This window comes from Narcine bancroftii, chromosome 4 (genome assembly GCF_036971445.1).
Source record: "Narcine bancroftii isolate sNarBan1 chromosome 4, sNarBan1.hap1, whole genome shotgun sequence".
Lineage (NCBI taxonomy): Eukaryota > Metazoa > Chordata > Chondrichthyes > Torpediniformes > Narcinidae > Narcine > Narcine bancroftii.
The window spans coordinates 25,845,504-25,871,388 of record NC_091472.1 but is presented as its reverse complement, the minus strand read 5'-3'; the positions used below and the strand labels follow the sequence as shown (position 1 = coordinate 25,871,388).

At 39.9% G+C, this 25,885-nt stretch overlaps 1 protein-coding gene across 2 annotated transcripts in view; it reads left to right on the top strand.

Annotated features, from left to right (window-relative positions):
- The window catches only part of prkd3 (protein kinase D3), a 384,168-nt gene extending 358,733 nt beyond the window's left edge, over nucleotides 1-25,435 (top strand). Inside the window, exons 12-19 of one of the 2 annotated variants that reach the window (XM_069930973.1) lie at nucleotides 3,530-3,579; nucleotides 7,951-8,023; nucleotides 9,250-9,356; nucleotides 13,117-13,278; nucleotides 15,156-15,254; nucleotides 16,708-16,975; nucleotides 19,437-19,522; nucleotides 21,222-25,435. In XM_069930973.1, coding sequence (XP_069787074.1) covers nucleotides 3,530-3,579; nucleotides 7,951-8,023; nucleotides 9,250-9,356; nucleotides 13,117-13,278; nucleotides 15,156-15,254; nucleotides 16,708-16,975; nucleotides 19,437-19,522; nucleotides 21,222-21,395 — 1,019 coding nt within the window. In that variant the 3' untranslated portion in view covers nucleotides 21,396-25,435. Of the gene's footprint in view, nucleotides 1-3,526; nucleotides 3,580-7,950; nucleotides 8,024-9,249; nucleotides 9,357-13,116; nucleotides 13,279-15,155; nucleotides 15,255-16,707; nucleotides 16,976-19,436; nucleotides 19,523-21,221 lie in introns of both variants that reach the window. The other variant, XM_069930972.1, reaches the window with a different exon arrangement.
- The last annotated feature ends 450 nt before the right edge of the window (nucleotides 25,436-25,885 follow it).

The window sequence follows — 25,885 nt, the reverse complement described above, 5'->3', positions numbered from 1 at the left end:
GATAATCAGCAAATCATGGAGTGTTTTTTTGCCTGAGCAAATGGAATGGCCTCCTTGTCTGCATTCTCTACATCGGGGAGACTGGATGCAGACTGAGAGATCATCTTGTTGAGTACCTTCGCTCTGTCTGCTGCAATAATGGGGACTTCCCACGGCCAACCATTTCAATTCTGTGCCCTATGCCACATCGACATGTTTGTCCAAGGCCTCATGCACTGCTCAACTGAGGCCCACCTCAAATTGAAGGAACAACACCTAGCGTTCTGTCTGGGGTGATATTAGCATCGATTTCATTGGTTTCTGTTAGGCCCCTTCCTTAACTGACTCTCTTCCCCATCTTTCTGCCTCCTTTCCTCCAACTCTAACTGTCCATTCAGAGAGCTAGTCCCCTTTGCACCGCCCCCCCCATCAGTTCCCAGGATTTTTCTTTTGTACCCTCCCTCCCATATGACCTGTGGGCCTGTGCTCCTCCCCCTGCCCCTCCCCCTACCATTTTATTCAGGCACCTGCCTGCTTTTTGCTCATACCTGATGAAGGACTCAGGCTCAAAATGTTGTTAACATTATCTTAATCTTTGCTACTTAAAGAAGGCTGCCTGACTTGCTGAACTTCTGTGTAAACTACAATCACAATGTCTGCAGGCTTTCTTGTGTAATTTAAAAGTCAGGAAGTGATGTTAAAATTGTATAAAGCTTTGTTTAAGCATCATTTGGAGTATTCTATGCTTTGGGATGCCACATTAGAGGATGGATTTAGAGGCTTTAGAGAATGTGCAGATGTGGCTCACTGGGAAATTGCCTGAATTAGAGAGGATTAATTGGAGGGAAAGCTTGACCAAACTTGGGTTGTTTTGTCTGGGATGACGGAGGCTGAGGGAAATCCTGGTAGAAGTTTATGAAATTACTAGCAGGGTACCCAGTGTTTCCTGGGAAATAAAACACTCAGTTGTTGACTACATGGTTGAATCAAAATACCCAAAAAACTTCATGGTAATTCTGCATAAATATATTTGTTCAAAAACAACATTTATTATGATTTGTAACAGAGACGGACTGTTCAAACAAAGTTGACTTCTGGCAAGACGTGGACAAACAATTCTCAGCTAAGGGCTTCATAATAAACTGAGTACTGAGACGGGCATATCACTGCTGCTCTGTTTCCTGCCGCCTGCTCCTTGCATGTCTGGAAGCATCAACAGTGAGGCGAGACTGATGTGCCTCTGTTGTTTCTTGCTTTCTCCTTTGTCTAACTCTACGGGCTTGTGAAGAGCTTCTGCCAATGTGGCTTCACTTTTTTGGGCCCATATTGAAGTGGGTTTGGCCACTTGTTTTTATTCTGAATGTACTTTGATGCACAGCACTTAACCAATTGAGGTGTCCCTATTGCAAGTTCACATTGTTTTTTGGAACTTCATATGAGCTTAAAGAAACTATCCTTGAATGTGACAATGTGGGCGTGGCATTCAGCATCAAACTTTACCACAATTAGAGTAAACAGTCAAGGTTAGCAAGACCAAGGAACTGGCTATAGACTTCTGGAGGAGGGCCAGAGCTGACTCCCAGGCCTGCATCAATGGTGCTGAGGTGAAGATAGTAGACAGACTGAAGTTCTAAGGGTGAACATCTCCACTGACTTGTCCTGGTCTACCCATATCAATGCAATGGCTAAGAATGAGCAATGAGAGGATATCGATAAGTGCAATGTACAGATGCACCAAAATTCTTTCTTGCTGCAGGAATACAGGTTCATCAATTACAGAAGTAAAAATTAAATTACCACAATATGCCATGACAGAGAAAGAGAGAACAAATATAAAAGAATAGATGGATAGATATTCACAGTTGTAGTTAATGCAAGAAAAAAGTGATGTTTCAATATTGCAAACAAATCTTTTGGTGGTTCCAAACTAGCATGTGGTTAGGGTAGTTTGGGGATGTTCAAGTGCCTGATAGCTCTTAGCTAATAACGGTTCTTGAACCTTGAGATGTTGGACTCCAGGCTTCTCTATCTTCTGCCTAAAGCTAATAGAGATTTTGACCATGTTTAAGTTGTTGGCTGCCACTTGAGGCTTTGGCTCACATTGATGTCTTCAGTAGATGGGGGTTCTGTACCCATAATGGACTTTGCTCGGTTTGCCACTTACCTTTTGCATTCCTGGGGACTCCACTCACCATGCCAAATGGTGATGCGGCCAGTGAGGATATTTTTCACTGTACATCTGCAGAAGTTTGATAGCATTTTCAATGACATGCCAAATTTCTTCAGGCTTCTTTGAAAGTAGAGGTGTTGATCTGCCTTCTTCATGGTTGTCTTGATGTGCTAGCTGCAGGAGAGGTTCTCCTACATGTGGACTCCCAGCAACTTGCAGAATCTAACCCTCTCCACCATGAACCAGTCAATCAGGATTGGAGTGTGATCCCTTCACCTCTCCTTTGTAAGGAAAGCATATCCATGCCTCTACTTCCTCAGAAACCTGAGAAAATTTACCATGTCACAAGCAGTCCCTTAACAATTTCTACAAGTACAACACTGAAAGCACGCTATTGGGTACATCACTGGGTGGCTCAGGAACTGCTCCACCCAAGACTGTGAATGTGGCTCAGGCAATTACACATACCACCCTCCCCTCCATTAAGTTTGCCTTGGAATAGCAGCCAGCATGTTAAAAGACTCATCCCTCCCCAGCCACATTCTCTTCATTCCCCCCCCACCCAACCTCTGCAGGAAGAAGATTCACAAGCATGAGATCACGGCTGCCATATTCATTATCAAATTCGTGAATGAACCTCGAAATAGTAAAATTATGTTGCCTTTTCTCTGTACCAACTGATCTCTCCCAGTAATTCTGCATTTTTGTACTGTTACTTGTACAATACTATGTATAAAATGTCCACGTTATATGTATGAGATGTTGCAGAACAGCCTTTACCACCTCGTCTTGATGGATGTGACAATGAACTTGAACTCTGTTCTGTGTAATTTGCAAGGAATAAAAAATATAGGTTTTACTTTTATATCAATCACAGCTTGTCCGTTTTTAAAATCATACTTGTTTCAATTGTAGTCAGTAAATACTCAATAACGAATAAAAAATAGAAAATGCTTGAAACAGCAGGTCGAAAAAGAGGAAGGTTGAATGTTTTGGGTTCAGGAACAAACTGATATAAATCAGAGGTCCCAGTCCTAAAGAGTTAATTTTGATTCTCTTTCCATTAATGCTCTCTCATCTGATTGTTATCAGTTTTTACCTTTGGATACTTGAGATCTGAAATGTTATTTTCAAGCTGAATGATTAAAAGTAATGAGTTGCTTTAGATCAATGCAATCAAAATGAGTAGAAAGATATGCTGATGGGGTTAGATTGCTGAATTGGCGGAGGTTTGTGTGAACTAAAAAATAAACAATAGGGACCCATCTGAGTGCATATCAGATATTTTGAGTAATTCAGATGTTTCTACTGCTGAATAATAATCTCAGTTCCAAAACTCTCCAGTTATTAAGACCCTCCTTTTCATTCTTTCCAAAGAAGACCTGTCTCTCAGCATCTCTGTATCCAACTGTCAAGTCCAGGAAAATGTGGTAAGTCAGGTTTTATACTTTCTTTGTTTGGGCGCCAGCCAACATTTTGCTCATACCTTGATGAAAGGTATGACCAATATGTTGGTTATATTTCTTTATCTTTGCTGCATTAAGGTGCACAGTTTGACCTGCTGAGAGGCTCAGGTCTTGTGTCTTCAGACTTTCATGTGTTACTCAGCTTTTATACTTCCCTGAGTGCTCCAATAATTTATTGTATCCAAAAATATAAACTGGGAACTTTTCAGCCAAGAGGCATAAAGACAATAAATGGTTGAAAGAACAAAATTGTAGAGCAGCAACTATCAGAAAGTCTTAATCTTTTAAATGTATTGTTTCGTTCTTTATATAGATCCATAAAACATTACAGCACAGAAACAAGCCCTTCAGCCCTTCTAGTCTGTGCTGAACTATTATTCTGCCTAGTCCCACTAGCCAGTCTATAGCCCTCCATACCCCTCCTATCCATGTACCTGTCCAAGTTCTTCTTAAATATTACAATTGAGCCTGCATTCACTACTTCAGCTGGCAGCTCATTCCACACTCCCACCACTGTCTGTGTGAAGAAATTTCCCCCTAATATTCCCCTAAACATTTCCCCTTTCACCCTTATTCCATGTCCACTGGTTTGTATGTCACCTACGCTCTATGGAAAAAGCCGACCTACATTTACTCTGTCCATCCTGCTCATAAATTTAAATACCTCCATCAAATCCCCCTTCATTCTTCTACACTCCAGGGAATAAAGTCCTAACCTGTTTAACTTTTCCCTAAAACTCGGCTCCTGAAGTCCAGTCAATATCCTAGTAAATCTTCTGTGCACCTTTTCAATCTTACTGATATCTTTCCTGTATGTTTAAAGAAGTCCACGCTTCGATGTAGAATTTTTAAAAAAGTATTAGACAGATGATCACTGATCAATAAGCATCATTTGGTCTGAAACCATCAAAAATCAGACAGTGCTGGCAATATTTAGCAAGTCAGGCATCGTCTGTTTCTCTGTCTGTGAATATTGCCTGACCTGCTGAGTATTTCTGACATTGTCTGTATTAATTTCAGATTTTCAAAGCCAAACATAGCAACTTTCATTCAGAATATTGTTAATAGATGAGTGACAGCTACAATTGAGCATAGAGGTGAAGTGACATAAAGCTCAGTTCGAGATGTTAGACAGAGTGTGCCATATAAACCTGTCGCCCTCATTACAAAGATAATTCTTTAAAAAAATCATAATTGTCCTGAAATCACAAGGTTCAGTATCACTTACCCTGACTATTGATCTGCCTCACTTGTTCCATTCTCACTTGTTACAACTTCAAGGTGAAGAACTAGGCTTGTGGGTCTCACACCTTTTGAGGAAATTGTGGGCCAAGAGGCATTGTCAGCTAAATTTATACCGATGACACTGATCTTGTCGACTGATACTTGTACCAAGATTTAGGGCTTGAGGAGGAAAGTTCAAAACTACTCCATGATCTTTCCTGCATCTCATCTTTATGCTTTGAAATGTTTAAAACCCTCAAACCATGATGCGTATAACTGTTTAATAAAATTAGAATACACATTAAAAAAAAAAGAGAATAGTCACATAACAGTTGGGAGCCTTGTTGTGCCTGAGATTTTGTGCTAAGTTTGCATCTTCAGAAACTGCCAGAACTGTAAGTGCTAGAATATCCTGGTCTTTTATTAGGAGTTGGATAGAGGGAGGTGAGGATTGGTAGACAAAGCAGGGAGGAAGGGAGGGACACAGGAGCATCATTTTCTTCATGGCTGGTATGGCAAAATAGCGGAGGTTATGGCCAATTTGAGGAAAATAACATAAAATTGGGGTATGGTGTAAAAACTGCATGAATCATAGCAATTTTCCATGATGCTACCTGATGAATCTCAAAATTATGCCTGCATGCCGTGTCACTTCGAAGAGATAATCAGTGTTGCATGTCTGGGAATTTCTGCACTTAATTGATGCAGAGCTTTTCAGGCCACAGGCATTAAACATATACCAGACCTTTATAACTCAGACAATCCACATGTAGTGCGAGCAATGCCTTATGAGTGCTTCTTGCAACTGAAACTGTGATATGCCTCCTCTAAAAGGTTTGTTGATTACAATCATGGATGATGAATTTTTGTTTTGCATGGCGAATTGTACAGCGAGAGGATAGGGAAATTGTTCAGCGAGAGGATAGGGAAATTGTACAGCGAGAGGATAGGGAAATTGTACAGCGAGAGGATAGGGAAATTGTACAGCGAGAGGATAGGGAAATTGCACAGCGAGAGGATAGGGAAATTGCACAGCGAGAGGATAGGGAAATTGCTCAGCGAGAGGGTAGGGAAATTGTACAACGAGAGGGTAGGGAAATTGCTCAGCGAGAGGATAGGGAAATTGTACAGCAGGAGGATAGGGAAATTGTACAACGAGAGGGTAGGGAAATTGCGCAGCGAGAGGGTAGGGAAATTGCGCAGCGAGAGGGTAGGGAAATTGCGCAGCGAGAGGGTATGGAAATTTGCCACTGTTTGACAGAATATTTTAAACACATGATTGTATTAATTTCTGTGGTTCAATTGACATCAGCACGTTTAATCATATTTCAAAATTAGGAGATATTGCATTTTAGGAACAAGTGAGGAAGAAGTAAAAGCTAATAAATAAAAACACAAACTTCTTTTGAGCCACTAACGCTTCAATAACTTGGTGTCTGATAGTTGTGAAACCCAACTGGTTCATATCTGGCTCACTGAGGAATGTCTCCAGTCCGCCCTTTAAATTCTCCAGTGCCCCTTTCCCACACATTCAAAAACTCACCTGGGCCTCATTCCAACACACTTTAGAAACTCACTGAGACCCACTCCCATCTGTTTTAAACACTCCATGGTCCAACCTTCCAGGTTCCTTTTAAACTCGCCTTGTTCATTATTTTTAAAAAAATAATTAAAATAATTAATAGTTGGGAGATGGATTAAAATTTTACCATGGGAAATGTGAAATTTATAATTCTTTTATGCAAACAATCTGGGATTTGTCTAAATAATATTAGACTGGGTATTGGATTGTTGTACAACTTCAGTTCACAGATGTGCTGCCAAATCCTTCAGTTGTCTCTTAATTACCAACGTACTGCAGTGGTCGCCACCTTCTCGGGGCAGATAATTAAGGCTGATCTCAGCTTCCTCTCAAATGGATGAAGAAGGAATGGATTTTATTGGATTTCCTTCACTGTTTCCTGTGCATTTGGGTCCCTGAAAGAACAGCAAGTAGCCTGATACATAGCCTCTTTTAAAGGAATGTGTTGTCAGGTACCTGATGGCCCTTTCTGGCTTTGAGAGGAGAGTGGCGGGTAACCACGGAAACATCAGACGTAGAATTCATGCAGAAGCCCCCGGGCAGCATGGTTAGTGCAGTGGTTAGTGTAATGCTGTTACAGTGCCAGCGACCTCGGTTCAAATCTGGTGCTCTCTGTAAGGAGTTTGTATGTTCTCCCCATTTCTGCATGAGTTTCCTTCAGGTGCTACAATTTTCTCCCATCCTTCAAGCTGCATGGGTGTTGTAGGTCAATTGGATGCAATAGTGTGGCACTGGCTCGTGAGCTGAGAGGACCCGATAATGTGCTGTATATCTAAATTTAAAATTTAGACATTTAAATTTTGTGAATTTTCTGAGGCTCCAGCGCAAATCCAAGGAAAGTCTGGGTAGAACATTTGCATATCCCACCTCTCCCTGCTCTGCCCTTCACTAAATTTGCCTAACTTCACTTCTGTAATCAGTACAAATGCTGGAGCCCTCTGTCATGAAGACCTGAACTGTAAAACAAATATGGGTTTTTGTTTCCTGGCTGCACTCATCTTTATCTTTCCTCCCCGGCAGTGCTTCTGCTGGTAAATTGGTGTCTAGGCGTGGGTCTTTCAACACTGTGGTCAAAGTTTGATGAGTAATATTGCAGTCAACATCCAAAATAATTTCAACATTGAGGTCACTGTAAAATGTTAGTTTCTCAGTGAATAAGTTCAAAGAGTACCTTTTCTAAGTTCCGAGCTGTTGACAATATCTTCCTATTTAGTAAGCCTTGGGAAGCTTCTGGCTCCCGTGTCAAAGGTGATAAATATGCTCTGGTGTTTAGTCTTAGCATAAGAACACACAGAAATGATGGAAGAACTCAGCCGGTCTTGCAGAGTTCATAGGAAGCAAAGATATTTCACTCCGTTTAGTCTTGGCATTTCTGCCTCCTTACATTGGCTTTATTTGACGGTTGGCAGGCACCCACAATTTGTCCATTAACAGGCACATGTCATTAAGAGGACAGAACAGAAGGAACAGATAATCACAAAATAATCAGTCGTCAATTTGGCTTTAACGTTGCACTATTTTTATTGCAGGACATCAGTTCTGTATACCAGATCTTTGCTGACGAGGTTCTGGGTTCAGGGCAATTTGGAATAGTATATGGGGGTAAGTCACTCAATATTCCTGGTCAATGTTACTGACTTTTTCCAAGCAGTGTTTATATTTGGAACCATCTCAGCTGCGATAATTTTGAACATCTCAGTATTCAATGAGCATAACTGTATAAGCATAGCTCAAGTGAAACTTTAAATTGTGAATACTTCCACTTGCTACTTCCCTGTTTCTTTTACCCTCAAAACTGAAAGTTACACACATTTCTCTTTTTGCTGGAAGTTGATTGTACACGGCTCATTAGTGTTGAGCAAGTTGACAGAATCTGTGAGGTCACTCCGACTAGTTTGCGACGATTGGGATCAAAGTAAATTCTGGATATGAAAGGCCAACCTGGCTTCGGTTGATTTTATGGTAAGGCCATCTTGGTGGGCATACAAGACCTCTGCCACAGCCACTAATTGATTTCCAAAGAGAATGTACAGTGAGGTTAATCATGCCTGAATGGGTCATACACACATGAAACAGGGACCTACTATTAGGGAATGTTTTGCTTGTCATATTAACGTTGTTTAATTCGTTAAATATATGGAAGGGAAGAAAGAAAATTTGGGGGAAAAATATCATGACAATTAGTAAAACACAAGACCTACACAATAACTGCTAATCTGGAATGTGGAGCTGGGAGAACTCCAGCTCATTTTTAACAGATGGATGTTGTCTGACCCGTGGAACCCTTCCAGCTTCTCATTGTTTGCTCTGCAACTAAGTCGCTTCTTTAACGGCTCCTATTAAAAGTCCCGATTCAAGTTCAGAATGATCTCTTATTTAGAGTTGTGACACACATCCCAGGATTTTTTTGAGGCACATTAAATGGTTTCTCAGAAATCTTTAAAATTGATTACTTTGAGATTATTTCCAATCCATCTATTTGAAAAATTTATGAAGACTGCAATCCTCAAATCAGTTGGGTAGCAACCCAAAATGAATTCAAAGAACAAAAAATATCTCTGGATTGGATGGTAAACTTAGAATTTGATTATCAACTTGTGATGCACATGGGGTGTTTTTCAGAAAGTAGAACTAGTCTGAAAAATTATAATCTAGTACTTCAAGTATTAAGACACGGGCCTTGTATTTCCCTGGTCTTGACTCTGCTCAAGGATCCTCAAATCAACCTTTTACAATGTTTGAATTGAAATAAATCCACCATGGTTTTTTTTTGGTGGGGATAATAAATATTCTCTGAAGAAAAAGTTGTAATTGTTGTGTGTTTGCAGGGAAACACAGGAAGACTGGAAGGGATATGGCAATTAAAGTGATTGATAAAATGAGATTCCCCACAAAACAGGAGAGCCAACTTCGCAACGAGGTTGCTATCCTTCAGGTAGGAAATATAAATGTTCATGTATCTTCTCTGATGACGAATTCAGACATAACCACTGAGTATTTATCATGCAAAATAAGTGCTTTCCGAGATGGTCACTAGATTTACTTCTAACTTATCAACTTTCTGTCCACATTGATGAGATAAGAATCACTTTATGATTGTAAAAAAATAAATTGAAATGAAATTGCATGGACATTCTACTTATCAAAGCAAAAATAGCTGAAACATAATTTAATGCTGCAGCACCAGGAACTGGGGTTTGGATCCCACGTTGTCTGTAAGAAGTTTATAAATTCTTCCTGTATCTGAGTGGGTTTCCTCTAGGTACTCTGGCTTCCCCCCCACCCTTCAAAACGTACTGAGGTTGTAGATCAAATGGGTATAATTGGGTCGAAAGGGCCTGTTACAGGGCTATAATTTACAATGTAAAATGATTGAATAATACCTACTGATTGATTATGCTCTCAAAGGTGTATCTAGCGGGAAGTTAAAACTAGTTAAGTCAAGGCTGTTTGGCTTAGAGCACGCCTCCACCAATAATTATAGGCTGAACCTCTGTTGGTGGAGGTATTGCGCCGATTGCATCGAGAATTGCTGGCTTTAGCTGCTGCGTATGTACTGTGCATTTTTGACTCAGCTTGCGCACTGCAGTGACAAAGTGTGGAATTGTTGGTCAGATGTGGACACACCATATTGTCCTGAGCTGAGATACTCATCTCTCGAGGCCTTTCATTTTCACAAACCATCGAACATTACAGCATAGGGTGGCACTGTTGGCGTAGCGGTTAGCGAAACGCCTTCACAGCACCAGCAATCGGGACTGGAGTTTGAATTCCACGCAGTCTGTAAGAGGTTTGTGTGTTCTCCCCATGTCTGTGTGGGTTTTCCCCTGGGACTCTGGTTTCCTCCCACCATTCGAAAAGTACCAGGCGTGTAGGTTAAGTGGGTGTAAATTGTTACTGTGCTGTATATTTGTCTGTATGTATGTATGTACAGGCCCTTCAGCCCACAATATCGTGCTGACCTATGTAGATCTACTCCATTATAATCTATTTTTCCCTACCTCACACCCATAGCCCTCTATTTTTATTACACCCATGTGCCTGTCTAAGAATCTTTTGCATGTCTCTATTATACCAGCCTTCATCGCCACCTCCAGCAATCCAATTCCATGCACCCACCAATCTCTGTGTAAAAATCATACCTCTGACATCTCCCCTAAACTTTCCTTCATTCACCTTAAACTGATGTCCTCTGGTATTTACTATTGTTGCAACAGGAAAAAGGTGTTAGCTGTCGACTCTACCTAATAATCTTATCTTATTAAGTCACCTCTCATCCTTGGTCACACCAAAGAGAAAAGCCTGGGCTCTGTCAACCTTGCTTTGAAGCATCCTGGAAACAATGTTTAATGCTTCTTTCATTGACCTTCAGGCAAAAAGTGATTTGTTTTTTTTTCCCCACCCAATTTTATTTAATATTAATGTTTTAACTTCTAAACTTGAATGTTTAAGTGATTTTCATTTAAATTATTTTTTTCATTAAATGTGTTTCCACTGTTACTCTAAATGTCTCCAATTATCAGAAACATGAATTGTCAGTTTGGCAGATGGCCATGAAGATTGTCCGGGGCGATTCATTTTCTGCCACCTGTGACCCAAACACCATCTGTCTTGCTCCTCTTTGAAGGGCAAGTGTGACCTTGAGGCACGGGTTAGGTCCAGTGAGACCAGACCCATTATCTTTTGGATGTAACACTAAACAAGAGGTCCTGTATATTCTGCTACTATTCAGTCTCTACAACTTCACCAATAATGACCTTTCAGCTATCACCATCCAAAAACACCAGTCATTTACTTAACTGAAGCCCTCTTGTGCACATACTTAGCTGCCATGTTTGCCTACATAACCGTAGTGACTTGTGCTTTCCTGAAGGCTCTAGACTTACCACACTTTAAAATGTAAGTCATGGACTTCAAAGCATTCTCTGAGTTCCTCAGAATATAGTAAGGCACCAGGTAAATTGATTTCCTTAGCTTTACTGAGTTGGGACCAACAAACTGCTGTACCTCGATCACATCTCATCTGGGAGTCAGTGCAGAAATTAGGTCTAATTGCCATTAATTACCAGAGCAAACCTTACTGTAATGAATTATTTTATCTGATATTTTAAAGATCTTACCTGAATAAATAACATTTTTACAAGTGAGCTGCTAGTTCAGTAAATATGTGCACGATATACAATATAAAGATAAAATTGAGATCATCATGATTTTATTTTTTCTTTGTATAAATTGCTACGATGCTGTATTCATTACTCAAATAAAACATGCACTCTGCATGTAGGTGCTCTAAAGGTGCTAATTTACATGACAAGTGATGATGTTTAATTGTCAGTATGATATTAGTTTCCCTACAACTGTCTCCTCCCCCTCCCTCCCACAATGCCTATATACACACACACATAACCATTGGAAATCACATTATCTGCATGAAATTATGGCTAAAAGCCCACGATCTACCACACAGTGCTAAGATGTTTTATTTGACCACCACCGTTGCACCAGCCCACGGGTGCTTCAGGTCATAATCTCCCTTTGACTGCTCCACTTTCCGCCCTTCTAATCAGTACCGTGATGACTCATGCTGAGGTGATGGGTGCTGGCCACCCACTGCAGGAGATGGGGATGAACAGAAGAGCGGGCAGAATATTAGATAGCTTGCTGAAGAAAATTCCCTGTTTTGTTTTCAATTCCATCTGGTGTTTCTAGGACGTTCTTGGTACTTGTCTTAATTAAACCATTGACCACCTCGATGAGTAAACAGACCTAGCCAGGCTCATTGATCTACGGTGAAAATTATAATAACCCAGATTTTGCCGAACTAAAAACTCTCCTAGGCTGCACAGTTATCCTTCACCCCAACATTAGCTTTGGATTCCACCTGAACGCGCACGTGCCAAAGTTGCTGCCAGTTTAGAGCAGGTTTCAAAAATGTGCTTCGGAGTACTGACTCTTTGTGGAGGCATATTGTAGCAATATGTCAGCACTAATTCTGAGAATCCGTCCCGGATAACCTGTGGAGAAAAGGGTTTCCATTTGTTTGAATGCCAAGAAATAGCTGTGAGGGGCATGGGTGAACATTAAAAAGTTTATATTTTATTGAATTATTTTATTAAATGTTCTCAATTTTGAGTTTCAATTATATTTGAGCTCTATTTTCAATTTATATTATTGAATAATTTGAATATTTTAAATAAATTTTTACATTTTTTTAATGAATGTTCATTGAATGTCTGTGACATTCAAGAGCATTTGGCAATGGCTTTGACAAGCAGCTCAGCTGGGCAAATCTTGTGCTGACTCCATGTGACAGCATTGACGTGTGCAAGCCTTGATGCATGGAGGTTTGGGACAATGTAGGACTGCACCTCAGTCTTAGGGTCTGTGGAAAGTAAGTAGTAGCTTCAAAATCCAGGCTAATAGTACAGAGTGCTTGCATATCTCCAGTAAAATTTCCCTAATTTTGGTCAGGTCCATGCACAAATGCCATTAAACCTGCCCTATAGTTACGTCCATTTCATACACAGCTACCTCTTTGCATGAACAGCAGCGCTTTGTGTTGATGTCACACCAGAGATGATGGTAACTATTCATCAATGCTGCTTACGGTCTTAATTTTTCATAGAGATTTGAGGCTGTTGTAACTAGCATTTAATACATTTGGTTTAAGCTAATAAAATAATCTTCATTTTTAGAACCTTCATCATCCAGGAATTGTAAATCTTGAATGCATGTTTGAAACTCCTGAGAGAGTCTTTGTCGTCATGGAGAAACTCCACGGAGACATGCTGGAAATGATTCTGTCCAGTGAGAAAAGCCGCTTGCCAGAACGTGTCACCAAATTTTTAGTCACTCAGGTAATTTTTGATTTGATTCTCTTCCTCTCCCCAACCCCTTCTTTCTCCCAGTGCCAGAGGCTTCAGGTTACCTGGGTCACATTTCATCAACAGTTGGCATTCTTTTTGTCTTCTCAATAATGGAAAAAAAAACTTGAAGATGTTTGTGTTTGACATAATGTTGCCCTTTTGTGAATTCACTGGGTCGCTGTTGGCTACCATGTCTTGTGACCTGTGTTATAAAGATGATTTAGAAAGATGGAGTCAACAATGTTTTAATTAATAGAATTGTAGAAGGTAGAGTTCAGATAGGACCTGACTGGAAAACCAGATTTCATAATTACACATTTTGTAATTGCAGCAAACACTGAAAAAAAAATATGAATGGAATTGATTTGCTTTAGTTTACTAATTATTTTTTTTGAAGATCTTGTCACTTCATTAGTATTTCACAAATGTTTTATCTTGAAAGTAGAGTAACAACTTTTTCATGAAATCCATGACATCTCCATGTCGTTAGGAAAAGAGCTGAATATTAATTGAAGATATTTGGCATCATTGTTAAAGCACATTGAACCTCAGTCCAGCAACTCTAGACCATGAGCACAGTGGAAACATAGCAGAGGAGAAATGTGGGCATGTTCTGTTCTCTCTCCCACAACCTTTAACACAGTGGTTCCCAACCTTTTACTTTCCACTCACAAACCACTTTAAGTATTCCCTATGCCATAAGTGTTCTGTGATTAGTAAGGGATTGCTTAAGGTGGTATGTGGGTGGAAAGAAAAAGTTTGAAAACCACTGTTTTAATCATTCCAAATTGATTCGTTATGTGCACAGTTTCATAACTGCACATTTCAAGCAAAATATTTCAGTAATAATTGGGTCTAGAGCAGTGATTCTCAACCTTCCCTTCCAAATAAAAAATTAATTAAAAAAAAACCTTCCCTTCCTACTCACATACCACCTTAAGCAATCACTTACTAATCACAGAACACTTATGGCATAGGGAATACTTAAAGTGGTATGTGAGTGGAAAGTAAAAGGTTGGGAACCACTGTTTAACACATGCCATGGTGCACACTTCAGCAGGCAAATTTTAATAGATTTTCCAAATCTGCCTTAACTTGTTTATTAGCTCTTTCAAAGAGTCGGAAAAGGAATGATGGACTGAATAGCCACTTCTCTTGTCCTTTTTGAGATTTTAGTTTTGGTAGAAGCTGTGGAAAAATCATTACAGATAACCACTTGAGTCCATTCTAGCCAGAAGTTCCAAGAACTTTCATGAAGCCACAACAGACTGAGGGGAAACCCCACTAGTTCTCAATGATTCTGCCTGCAGTCCATATCGGTCTCTTAAGAAATAATTACAGAAGCTCTGGTTGAGAAGCAGCAGATGGGAAGGTTTTTTTTTGTTCCATTAGTGTGAGGCTATACTTTGTGACTTGTTAGTTTTTCTTTTCCCTCTCCACGACTGAGCATGTAGCCAGGTTATCCGACCAAGAAGTGCCCACCAGAGAGCGCACTCCCCCTCATGTACATTGTAACCCGATTTGGGCCTAATTGACACTTTGCTGCTTTTCAGGATCAAACCTCTCACTTGTATTTAGTTGTGACATGGATTCTTAAAGAAAACATTAAGCTGGATGTCTGTCACTCGATTGTAGAAAAAACTATGGAAGCAAGTGATGCACAGATATAGTTAACCAGAATTATGTTTGATTTTAATTAACCAAGTGGCATAATATGACACACATAACTCACATCCCTCTTGGTCTTATGGTGCCTAAAATTATCGCTCTGCATAAGTTGTAGAATGAAAACACAAATTTCCCAAAGTTGACGACTTTATAAATAAATCTCTTTAACTGAATTTATCATTTATCTATTTTTTTTAAAGATTCTGGTGGCTTTAAGACACTTACACTTTAAGAATATTGTACATTGTGACCTGAAGCCTGAGAATGTACTGCTTGCCTCAGCGGATCCATTTCCTCAGGTGCGTTCTATATTGCCGATGTGTTTTATTTTACCTTGGCTCTTTCCCAATATTCAAAGTACTGTACATCTCAGAAATAACCAGCTTATTTCCTTGCATTTATTAAAATAAACTGTCCTTCATAGTTATAAGGATTGTTATAATCTACTTGCTATCCATCCGTCCCACTGGCTTGCTTTATCAGCCACTCGAGATGTAATAGTTGTGTACCAGTGGTGTAGTGGTAAATGTTTAGGTGCCGGAGCTCATCAAAACGGTAACAAGGAGGTTTGTTGAGACTTGAGAGCGGGGTGTAAGGGTGGGAGGGGCTACTGCCTAGAATGGTTAGGGGGGGAGGGGTGTCTGCTGCCAAGAACAGGGCGGGGAAGGGGGGGGTGGCTTCCTCTGTTGCCACTACGTGCCGAATGCTTCCTTAGAGGTCCCGAAGTGGCCTGATGAGATGCCGGAGTGGGCCCAATGAGTTGCAGGCGTGGCGCTGCACTGAACTCTGGCAGCACTGCACTCTGGCAGCACTGCACCCCTGTTCACTGCTTCGTGTTTTGTCCTACACATTACCTTCTGAATATTAAAACACAAAAATCTGTAGACACTGTGGTTGAAGTAAAAGCACACAATGCTGGTGAAACTCAGCAGGTCAAGCAGTGTCCTGTATATAACAAAAGTAAAAAATATGTAACCGGTTGAGCCCTTCATCAAGGGATGGGAAAATGTTGGCAGGCATCCAAATAAAGGGTAAAGGGGGAGGTGTGGTTGCAAAGGCAGGAGGTGATAGGTGGAGAAGGGAGGGAGAGGACAGCAGCAATCAAGGGGAGGAGAGATGTATGGATGGATAGGTGAGGGGAGAGGGGAGGGAGGGAGGAGAACTGGGGTGGGGGAGGGGATCTGGGAGGGGGAAGAGGAGAGCAGGTTAGCAGAAACCAGAAAAGTTGATGTTTATGCCATCTGGTTGGAGAGAGGTCAGGTGGAAAATCAGGTGTTGTTCCTCCAATCTGGGGGCGTTCTTGGTGGGGATAGTTCATAAGGCCACGGACAGACGTGAGTATAGGAGCATAATTCAGATATGAAATAGTTGGCTACTTGGAGGCCTTGTGGGAGATCACTTCGCTGAGCACCTTTTGCCTTCTGAATATTAATGTGTATGGAACATCGAGAGCAACAGAATTAGGCCCATTGGTTTGAAAGCATTAGTCAATCTATACCTAGCCAGAACCAAATCATCTTGTGCTCATAATTGCTCTTTGCGTTTCATTAATGTAATGTTCATCCACTGGCTCAGGATCTCCTCCACTGTTTAGATATTTTTCATTATGGGGAAAATATGGATGATAATGGAACCAGTCTGAACAGTTTGTAATTTGAAGAGAGTGTGCAGGGATGCCCCTAGGTAATTATCTTCTGAAGCTGTCTTGAAACAAAGCTGAATTTTGACTTCTTTCTAATAATCTTCAACTAGGTAAAGCTTTGTGACTTCGGGTTTGCTCGCATTATTGGTGAGAAATCATTCCGACGGTCGGTTGTGGGAACCCCAGCCTACCTTGCTCCAGAAGTCCTCCGGAGCAAAGGATACAACCGGTCACTGGACATGTGGTCAGTGGGTGTTATAATCTATGTGAGCCTCAGTGGCACTTTCCCATTCAACGAAGATGAAGATATTAATGACCAGATCCAAAATGCAGCATTCATGTATCCACCAAATCCATGGAAAGAAACTTCCAGTGAAGGTAGAAATTAACCATAAGCTCTTATGTTTACAAGTTCATGTTCAAATATAAGGCATCTAATTTGCAATGGGAACAGGATGTATTGGGAATGTTTTGCGTCTTTCAACCTTCAGATGTTGTGGGTGTTGAAATCCAGTTGTCTCTTATTAAGGTGCACGGTCTCAGAATATGAAGCTACATTGGAATTAAGATCTTGTAGTACACACAGATTCTAAAAGAAGCTACAGAGAAACCCCTTTATAATGAGATCGTTTGGATCCAAAAATTGTCATCACGAAAAAAATCATAATCAGGGTTATTTACATATACTTACTTGTTCAGCCTGCCTCACCTCCACTTTGGATGAATCCCTGTCCTACCTGTACAAACTGGCAGCACTACCTGGGCGTCAGCTCCCTACAGGAGCAGAACCTTCAGCGGCTGTATAAGCTGGCCATGCTGGAAGAGAGTGCACTGGCGCTGGTGTGCAGCCTGGCCATGCTGTGCCTGGACAGCAACCCACTGTACTATGGCTGTCACCTGTGCTGGATGCTGTGGACCAGCTCGGCTCCCAGCCTCCACCAGTGGCCGCCAGTGTGCATGCCTCCAGGTGTTGGCAGCTGAGGGCTAGATGATGTACTTCAGATGCCGGGCGGACAGTACAGGCTGATCAGCAGGCCCAGTGACTCATTGCATTATATCCGAATATGCATTGAATTGGGGCACGTAAAATTGGGATTTCACTCTACAATTAAACATGAACATCTGTGCTAAGGCACTTATAATATCCTTCCAGATTCTTTTCATTTACATAATTACTCTGCCTTGTGTACGTCTTGCTTCTGTATAAAACTGATACATATTAATGATATTGATGTATCACACCACAACCTCCATGCACCTGTTTGCCATCAGGTTACTTGTCTGAGATCTAGTTGTGGATGAGCCTTAGTTTTCCACTGCTAAGATTTTGGCATGCTGCACATTGTCTCATCAACAACTGTCACAAACTTAATTCCTGTGTCATTGATGTAATTCCTTCTCCTGGCACTACTCAGACGATGAACTGCACGATCTTGCTGCACAGCTTTGTCCAGAAATTTTTTAATGTAGTCATACAGCATGGTAACAGGCCATTTCAGCCCATGAGTCTGTGCCACCCAATTTACCTCCAATTAACCTACACTCCTAGTACGAACAGTGGGAGGAAACCAGAGGCCCCGGGGAAAATCCACGGAGACACAGGAGAACGCGCAAACTCCTTACAGTCAGCGCGAGATTTGAACCCTGGTCCCTACTGCTGGAGCTGTAAAGGTGTTGTGCCAACCATGCCGCCCAGTTTGTTCTTCTGACTGACCACCTACTTCCTCCTGAGTAAAAGGCTCGACTTCTCCATGCTTTTGCCATCAACTATTTCAGGTTACAAATGGAAAGTGTTGAAAATACTCAGTAGGTTAGTCAACTTTTGCAGGGAGAAGAACAAAGTTAAAGTATCAGGCTGGTCAATTAGTTCCTGAACTCTCTACAGTACGTTGTTTTTCTTTCTCTGTCTCAACAGAATACATAAGGTGGCTGGGCCCAGCACTTTCTGTTTCAGATTTGTTAGCATCTGCAGATATTTTGCTTTTTGCTTCATTATTCCAGTGCTCCCTTGTCAATCTCCCATCCTCTACGTATATTAAACTTCCAGTCATTCTAATCCCCACCTGATGCCTTTTGCTCATCATTCTTATTCTCATTGTGCCTTGCCCCACCAGTGCTTCCATTTTAAAATCTTCAATCTTGTGTGCATCTTCTCTGGCTTTGCCTTCCCTCTCTCTCTCTCTCTCTCTGCAGCCTAGCAGTTCGGCCACGCACCTACTCTAAACGTGGCTTTTTGTGCATTTTATCTGGCGACTTTATCTACACGATAGTCACACAAAACCATTGAGAATGGAAATCTGAAATAATGCCTGGAATTGGTCAGCAAGTTGGCATCTATGGAGAGAACTGATACTTTCTAATACCTGAATAGTTTCCATCACTTTCTGTGTTTAATCCATCCCTTTTACCACAAATGCATTCATTGTCTACAAAACATCTTCTTAACCTTAGATTGTAAAAACTGCTACGTTAAATGTATCTAAAATATGACCATTCTTCTATTCTTGTTTTTTGCTTTGAATACCATTACGATTCATATCTTACAATTCAGTTCATAGAGTAAAAGGATAACAAAATTAAATCATAGATCATATTACATAAAATTACATGTCCCTTTTATGACATCTAAATTCCTCGAGGTACTGAGAAACTTGTAGAGTTTACTGACATATTGGCACCCCAATCCCCACTCGATTTGCTCTCTCTTTATTGCATGGTCAACTTATTAGGTTTAAACTGTTTTCACAAAGTGTTGGAATAGTGTTGTTATTTTTATGTGCTGTTTGTTTGCTCTGGCTACCTCCCACCTCTAACAGTGAATTTTTGCCTCTTTTGCTAGCCATTGATCTAATTAACAACCTGTTGCAAGTAAAGATGAGAAAACGTTACAGTGTGGACAAATCACTCAGTCACCCTTGGTTACAGGTAAATATGATTTCAGATTTATTCTCAGAGTACTTGCATGACATGACATACAACCTTGAGATTCCTTTTTCCTGAGGGTAAGACTAAATTACCACTTACTGTTGGTGCAAAAAAAACAACTGTACACAGCATATACATGTAAACAATAAAGAATTGTAAATGGGTAATGAACGTAAACAAACTGCAATACAGAGAGAATTTAAAAAAAAATAAAGTGCAAAAATAAGAGTCCTTAAATCAGTCCCTGATTAAGTTTGTTGTTGGGAAGTCTGATGGTGGAGGGGTAGCGGCTGTTCCTGAACCTTGTGAGGCTTGTGGCACCTGCAGCTCTTTCCTGATGGCAGTAGGGTGCTGGGTGGTGTAGATCCTTGATGACTGCTGCTGTTCCCTGTAGGTGTTCTTAATGGTGGGAAGGGCTTTGCCTGTGACGTCCTGGGCTGTGTCCCCTACCTATTGGAGGGCTTTACACTCAGGGGTATTGGTGTCCCCATACCAGCCGGTCAGCATGCTTTCCACCTGTGATAGTACAGATCTATCACCAATGTACATAGTGTATATAGTTACTGTATCTAGACTGTGCTTACAGCGATTGGCTGAGAGCTAAGCCACACCTATTGTCTGGGCCTTAAAGGGTTGTGTCCCTAGCCAGGTCGGATCATTCCGGACTGGTCGGCCACCTGTGAAGAGCTCGTTCTTTCGACGAGCTCTACACCACAACACCTCTGTAGAAATTTGCCGGGGTTTTTGGTGTCATACCAAACCTCCGCAAACTCCTGAGGAAGTAGAGGTGCTGACGTACATGATTTACCATCATTCCTGTTAAATGGAGCACCGACATAATTTTCATTTACAAATGTTATGAATTTTGCCACTGCCTTTATTTTTTGATGGCCCCTTTAAATGGCAAAAGTTTTTTTTAACAATAAGTTTCTAAAATATATCATCCAATGATGTGTGTTTTTTTTTTAACCGGGGCAACAACTAAATTGGGATTATTGATTTCAGTTTCCTAATTATTCCCTTGGATTTCATTGGTTTTCGGAAGCAGTGGATATCATATTGCCAAGATGATTTGAGTCACAAAATTGAATTGAGTTTCATGCAACTTTTGCCGACTACCATGAAGTTCCAACACGGTGTTGAGAGTACAGCCTTAATCTGATCCAGCTGCATAATTTTGTCATAAGAGATTGGAGTTTAGTGAATCAGAAGCAATCAATTCCGAATCAGGATTCTGTTTCAACCATTTGGGTGGGGGGGGGAGGAAGATCCCTCCTTTCTCCTTCATTTGAAGGTTACTTAGTGCAATATCGCACAGTTTGTGTGTGTGATGAAGTAATGAAGTAACATTTCTTCCCACCAGTTCGATTTTTTTTTTCCTTTCTCTTTATGGACCTCTTCATTCTTCAAGCTTCAGAGAGGATCCTGAAATAGCAATCAAGAATGTGCAACGTTATTAAAAATGAATTATTAATTTTAATTTAATGTCCTATTTTGGACAGAGGAAAGTAGTAATTTAAGGCAAATGAACTTTAATCTTTGGATCTTAGCTCTAATGGACTGATTCCACTATTGTATTTTACTACAGTATGAGCTATGCTTCACTTGGAAGGGCTTTTTGTTCCCCCCCACATTTCACAGGATTACTTCTGTGTATTTAAATACTAGTCATGATTGAAATATTTTCTTGCTTTCACAGGATTATCAGACGTGGCTCGATCTCCGAGAGTTTGAAACCAGGAAAGGAGAGCGGTACATCACCCATGAAAGTGACGATGCCCGTTGGGAAGAATATTCCCAAGAACACCATCTCCAGTACCCCAAACACTTCATCATGGCACCCAATCTAGATGATATGGAGGAAGATCCGTAATGTATCAAAATGGGCAAACTGCCAGGAGTGAATAATATCACAGCAATGATGTGAGAAACACTGCTACTGGGGTAAAAGGAAGCCAAGACTTGTTGCTGTTTGTTATACAGCAGAGCCAAAGTGGATTGGATGCTGCCCAGGTCTTTACATCAGCCCACGTGACAAAGAAGGGATATGGTGTAAATGGAGACTGCAAGCCTATAGCACAGCTGGGGACTTAGTGACTGATGTATGAGGCGAAAGAGGACATGTAAATGCTGTGAGCTATGGACTTTAAACCAAACATTCCCCTTTCTAGTATTTAGCTGGCTTAATACTATCCACCCAAGTACCTATTTGGTACCAAGCCATAAATGTATTTGTTTACTAATGCAAAGCTAGATCAGACAATCTCTTTTTCACAAGTATTTTGAATTTTCAACAATGGTAGTTATTAAGAATAAATTTTGTCCATTTTTCTTGGACCAAACTCGGTTTATTTAGGGATCTCTGGTTTTATGAAAGTTGGTTGGCAGGTTTGAGAGCAAATAATCAATTTGTTCACACAACAGTTTGATTATTTTTGTACATCCTGTTCTCCCCACCATGTGGCAAACAGCTCCTGGTTATTGCAACAGTATTACACTATTCTATGTGAAGTCCTCTCAGAGAATGACAGTATTGCATTTATTGGCTGAATTGTGAAAGTGGTGTGATCAAGCCATTTAAACGCTCCTGTGATTAAATTTAAAACGTAAAGTTGCAGCATCTCTTTCCCGATAGCTGAGGCAAATTCAACTACTGGTGTTCAAAAATGTAATCACTTCCACAACCAAGTAAAATTAATGAGTGCAGAATGAAGGCTCTGAAGGAAATACTGGATTTAATTTTGTAGAGCATTCCTTTAGTCCAGATAAAGTTGTAAATACCAGGGTGAAATGGATTCAGTTAGAGAAAGCACATTTCCATGGGTCCATCCTGTTGTTCTTGACCAGTCACTGGAGGGCACTGCAGAGAGGCTTTTATTTGTCGATATCAGTTATTGGTAGCTGATGCGTGTGTGGAACTGGAGTTCTTCCATCATTTCTTGCTGCTTAGCAGAATACATATTTCATTCTATAAAACTCATCCTTTGAACGTTTAAGCATTTAAATCTACTTTTCTGTGCTCCCAGCATTGTCCTGTCATATGCTGGTATTCAAATTAGTAACAGCAGGAAGATGGCAAGCATATGTTTGAACATGCATCGTAGAGGTCCTTGTTCAAATGAATAAATTTAGCTGTTATATATTAAGACCGCAATAACCAGGACTAAAATCCTGACAACACTCGGATCAGTATTTGCATTATGATAGCTGGAACTCGTGCTTTCTCGTGCTTGAGCTTGTGCAGACTGTAGAGAGTCGAAGTCGATTGCCTTAAAAGTTTGGAGATGTTTGTGCGGAAATCTCTAAACTAGTGAGTAGGTGAAGGGCTGCTATTTCCTTACCCACTCTTCAGAGTTATTTTTAACACGAGGAGATCATTTGCCAAGGCAAGCATTCGGATCAGGACACATTAATTTCAATTCTCAGTTCAGTCTAAAGACTTCAGAAACCAGACAGTAAAATGCATAACTTGCATAAAGCAATAGCGAAAGATGTTAGCTATCACCAAACTCCACCCCCACAGAAAGAAACATTGTAATAGCTCTTGATGTGTGAATCAATCGATCCATGTCTGCTGTCGAATAGATGTCAATTTTTTCATTTATAATTTTATTCCAAATTAATTTTTTTTGTAAAAGATGGCCTGATAAAATTGGTTGGATTTCATCTATTTTTCATCAGATGGACTTTCAACCATTTTATTATTGCCCTTATTTTAAGGGACTAAAATAAATAATGACATTATTGATGAGAAAATGTGAATTTGTAAATAAACAAAGTACAATCCACCAACCATTTTCATGATAGAAAACTGAACAAAAGGGAGAAAAATCATTGCAAATCCTTGACCCTCTCATTCCAGGCTCCAGTGGATCTTGGTATTTCTAATTAAACTAAATCCTTCCTCAAATATACAGAACAAATCTATAAAGATTTCTCCAGATACAATTTTACCAGTGCCCTATAAAGTGACTAAAACATTCCTTGCAATAAAGGATAACATTCCATTTGCCACCTTAATTGTTTGCTCTATGTATGTGCTCCTCCTTCCAAAGTGTATGACCTCATATTTTCTCATATTATACCCCATCTATTAACTTCTTGCCCAGTGACTTATCCACTTGCAGGCACTTGATCCACCTCACAATAAAAAAACTCTTCTATCTTTCTTTACAGTAATCAATGAATTTAGCTATGGTACACTTAGCCCCTTCATCCAAATCAACAAATTAATCTGTATTGGTTGAGGTCCCTAGAATGATGCATTTGTCCCAATCCAATGTAGTCACTCACCCATCTGTGCCAATAGGTTACTCCCAATCCTTTATCCCAGCTTTCTGGAAATCCAAATACATTTCATCTGCAAGTTCTCCATCATCCATCCTATCACATCCAAAAAGATTTTTTTGCATTTGCATGGAACCTTGTTCACCCAGTTTGGCTAATGTTTTTCTAAATGTTTCGTTATTGGCCTCCTTAATTATGGATTCCATTAATGGGCATAGAATTTTGAAATAGTCCAAATAACTGCAAGCCATATATGTAAAGTAGAGTTCACAACCAATGAGGTTTTTAAGCAATAATTATAGCTTTTTACACTATTATGAATTCAGTTATATGTCATTTATTTTTGGTGATTTTTTTTTTAAAGCTAAGGTTATCTTGTAAACAGTCAAAACTGTGAGTCAAAACTGAGTATATGAAGTCCACACAGTGGATGAGCTGAGAATCACTGACAACTGATGTTGGATTACTGTGCACACTCCAATAATTGCTGTTAAGTATTGAAAACTGACAGTCTTTTCAATTTTCTCATTTAAAAAAATCCAGACCACTATTTTTAAATGAGTTATATTTTGAATAGAATGATCTAAAAGAGATCTGCAAAGGCTTTAACCAATGCATTTTCAATGGAAACCAAGTTTCTGAAATATAAAATAAATGCAACTCATAAAATTCTGAGTACTGACTGAAGATTTTAGGTTGTTTCTATTCTTCCTTTCCTTTCTTTCTTTTCCAACCACATTGTTAACTTTGAACATTCTTCATATTTCTCTGTTCTGCCAGATCTGCTTGATCAGGGGAAGTCTTGCACCTGATCCCATTTAACTATCTGCACTTCACAGTCTGGATTATTTGGATATTTGATTAGGAGCCTATTATACTGTATTGTGGCAAATTGCATTATCCCACCAGCTATGGGTTCTGAGGGAAACATTTTGTCAAACACAACTGTATTCAATGTACTTACCCCATTAATTTACCAAATGAAACTGGGGATGATTTTGATTATGTTATTTTTGATGCTGGATTACTGGTTCTTTCTGGATTTATGGCAGATACAAGACCATGTAGGTTTTAATCTTAGTTATATCACTTGCTAGAATGTGTTGAAATTTATACTCCACTGTAATCAACAGTTGAAGAATAAGGAAAAATTATTGCCCCTAATGGCTAACAATTCTTTTACTCAAATGCTGCTGCATTCCACATTTGCAGTTAATTAGGCTAAATTTTCTGTCCACTGACAAATGACATCTAATGGACACTAAGCAAGAAATATTAAAGCTGCATGTTCAGGATGATGAAATAAGTGGCTGAGACGGCTCTAACCTGCTTCATTTCCCTGAATACACTGGTTCTGTGTTTCTTGCTCAGTGCCTGCCTCCTAGTTCTGAACAATTTCATTCTTTTACATGAGGATTTACTGTGTAATTTTAATTGACTATCCATTCTTCCAAATATTTTAATATCATCTTTAAAAGAAAGAAATGGCTGCTTCTATTTAAGTAATATCTTGCTGATTCATTTTAACAAAGTGTTTTCTAACCCTTCAAATTGATGTGAAAAACCTGACTGTTAAGATGCTGTTACTTTAGTTTTATTTTAAGTAAATAAATTTGAGTCGCCTGATTTGCAGTTTAAGGAGAAGTTTTCTTTCACGTTTCAGCCTGTTGTCAAAAAAAGTATTTTACAGGTGAATATCACTTAATATCTGTCCTATTTACTGCAGTGACAAAAGGTGGGCAGAATGGATTTTTATGGAGTATTTGTACAATAAAATTTATGGGTTTTAATACATTCCAGAAACAGTTTGAGAGAATGGTGATAGAGTGGTTATAATAGATAAATAAGCTATGACCTTAACCTTATGCAGTGCTGTTAGGATTTTCTTGCATTCTGTGTTGGCATTTTCCACCAGCGCACAAGTGTCTGCTAAATTTTATACGTGGCTTACTTTTAGTGTTTTTCTTTGTTTCTGGGGCAGTGGAAATGGATACTCCAAGAGATGTAAAGTTGGTGGTAATGGAACCAAGACTTCCCCTGAGACTTTTTTTTGTTTGCATTGTGCAATTGCTACCT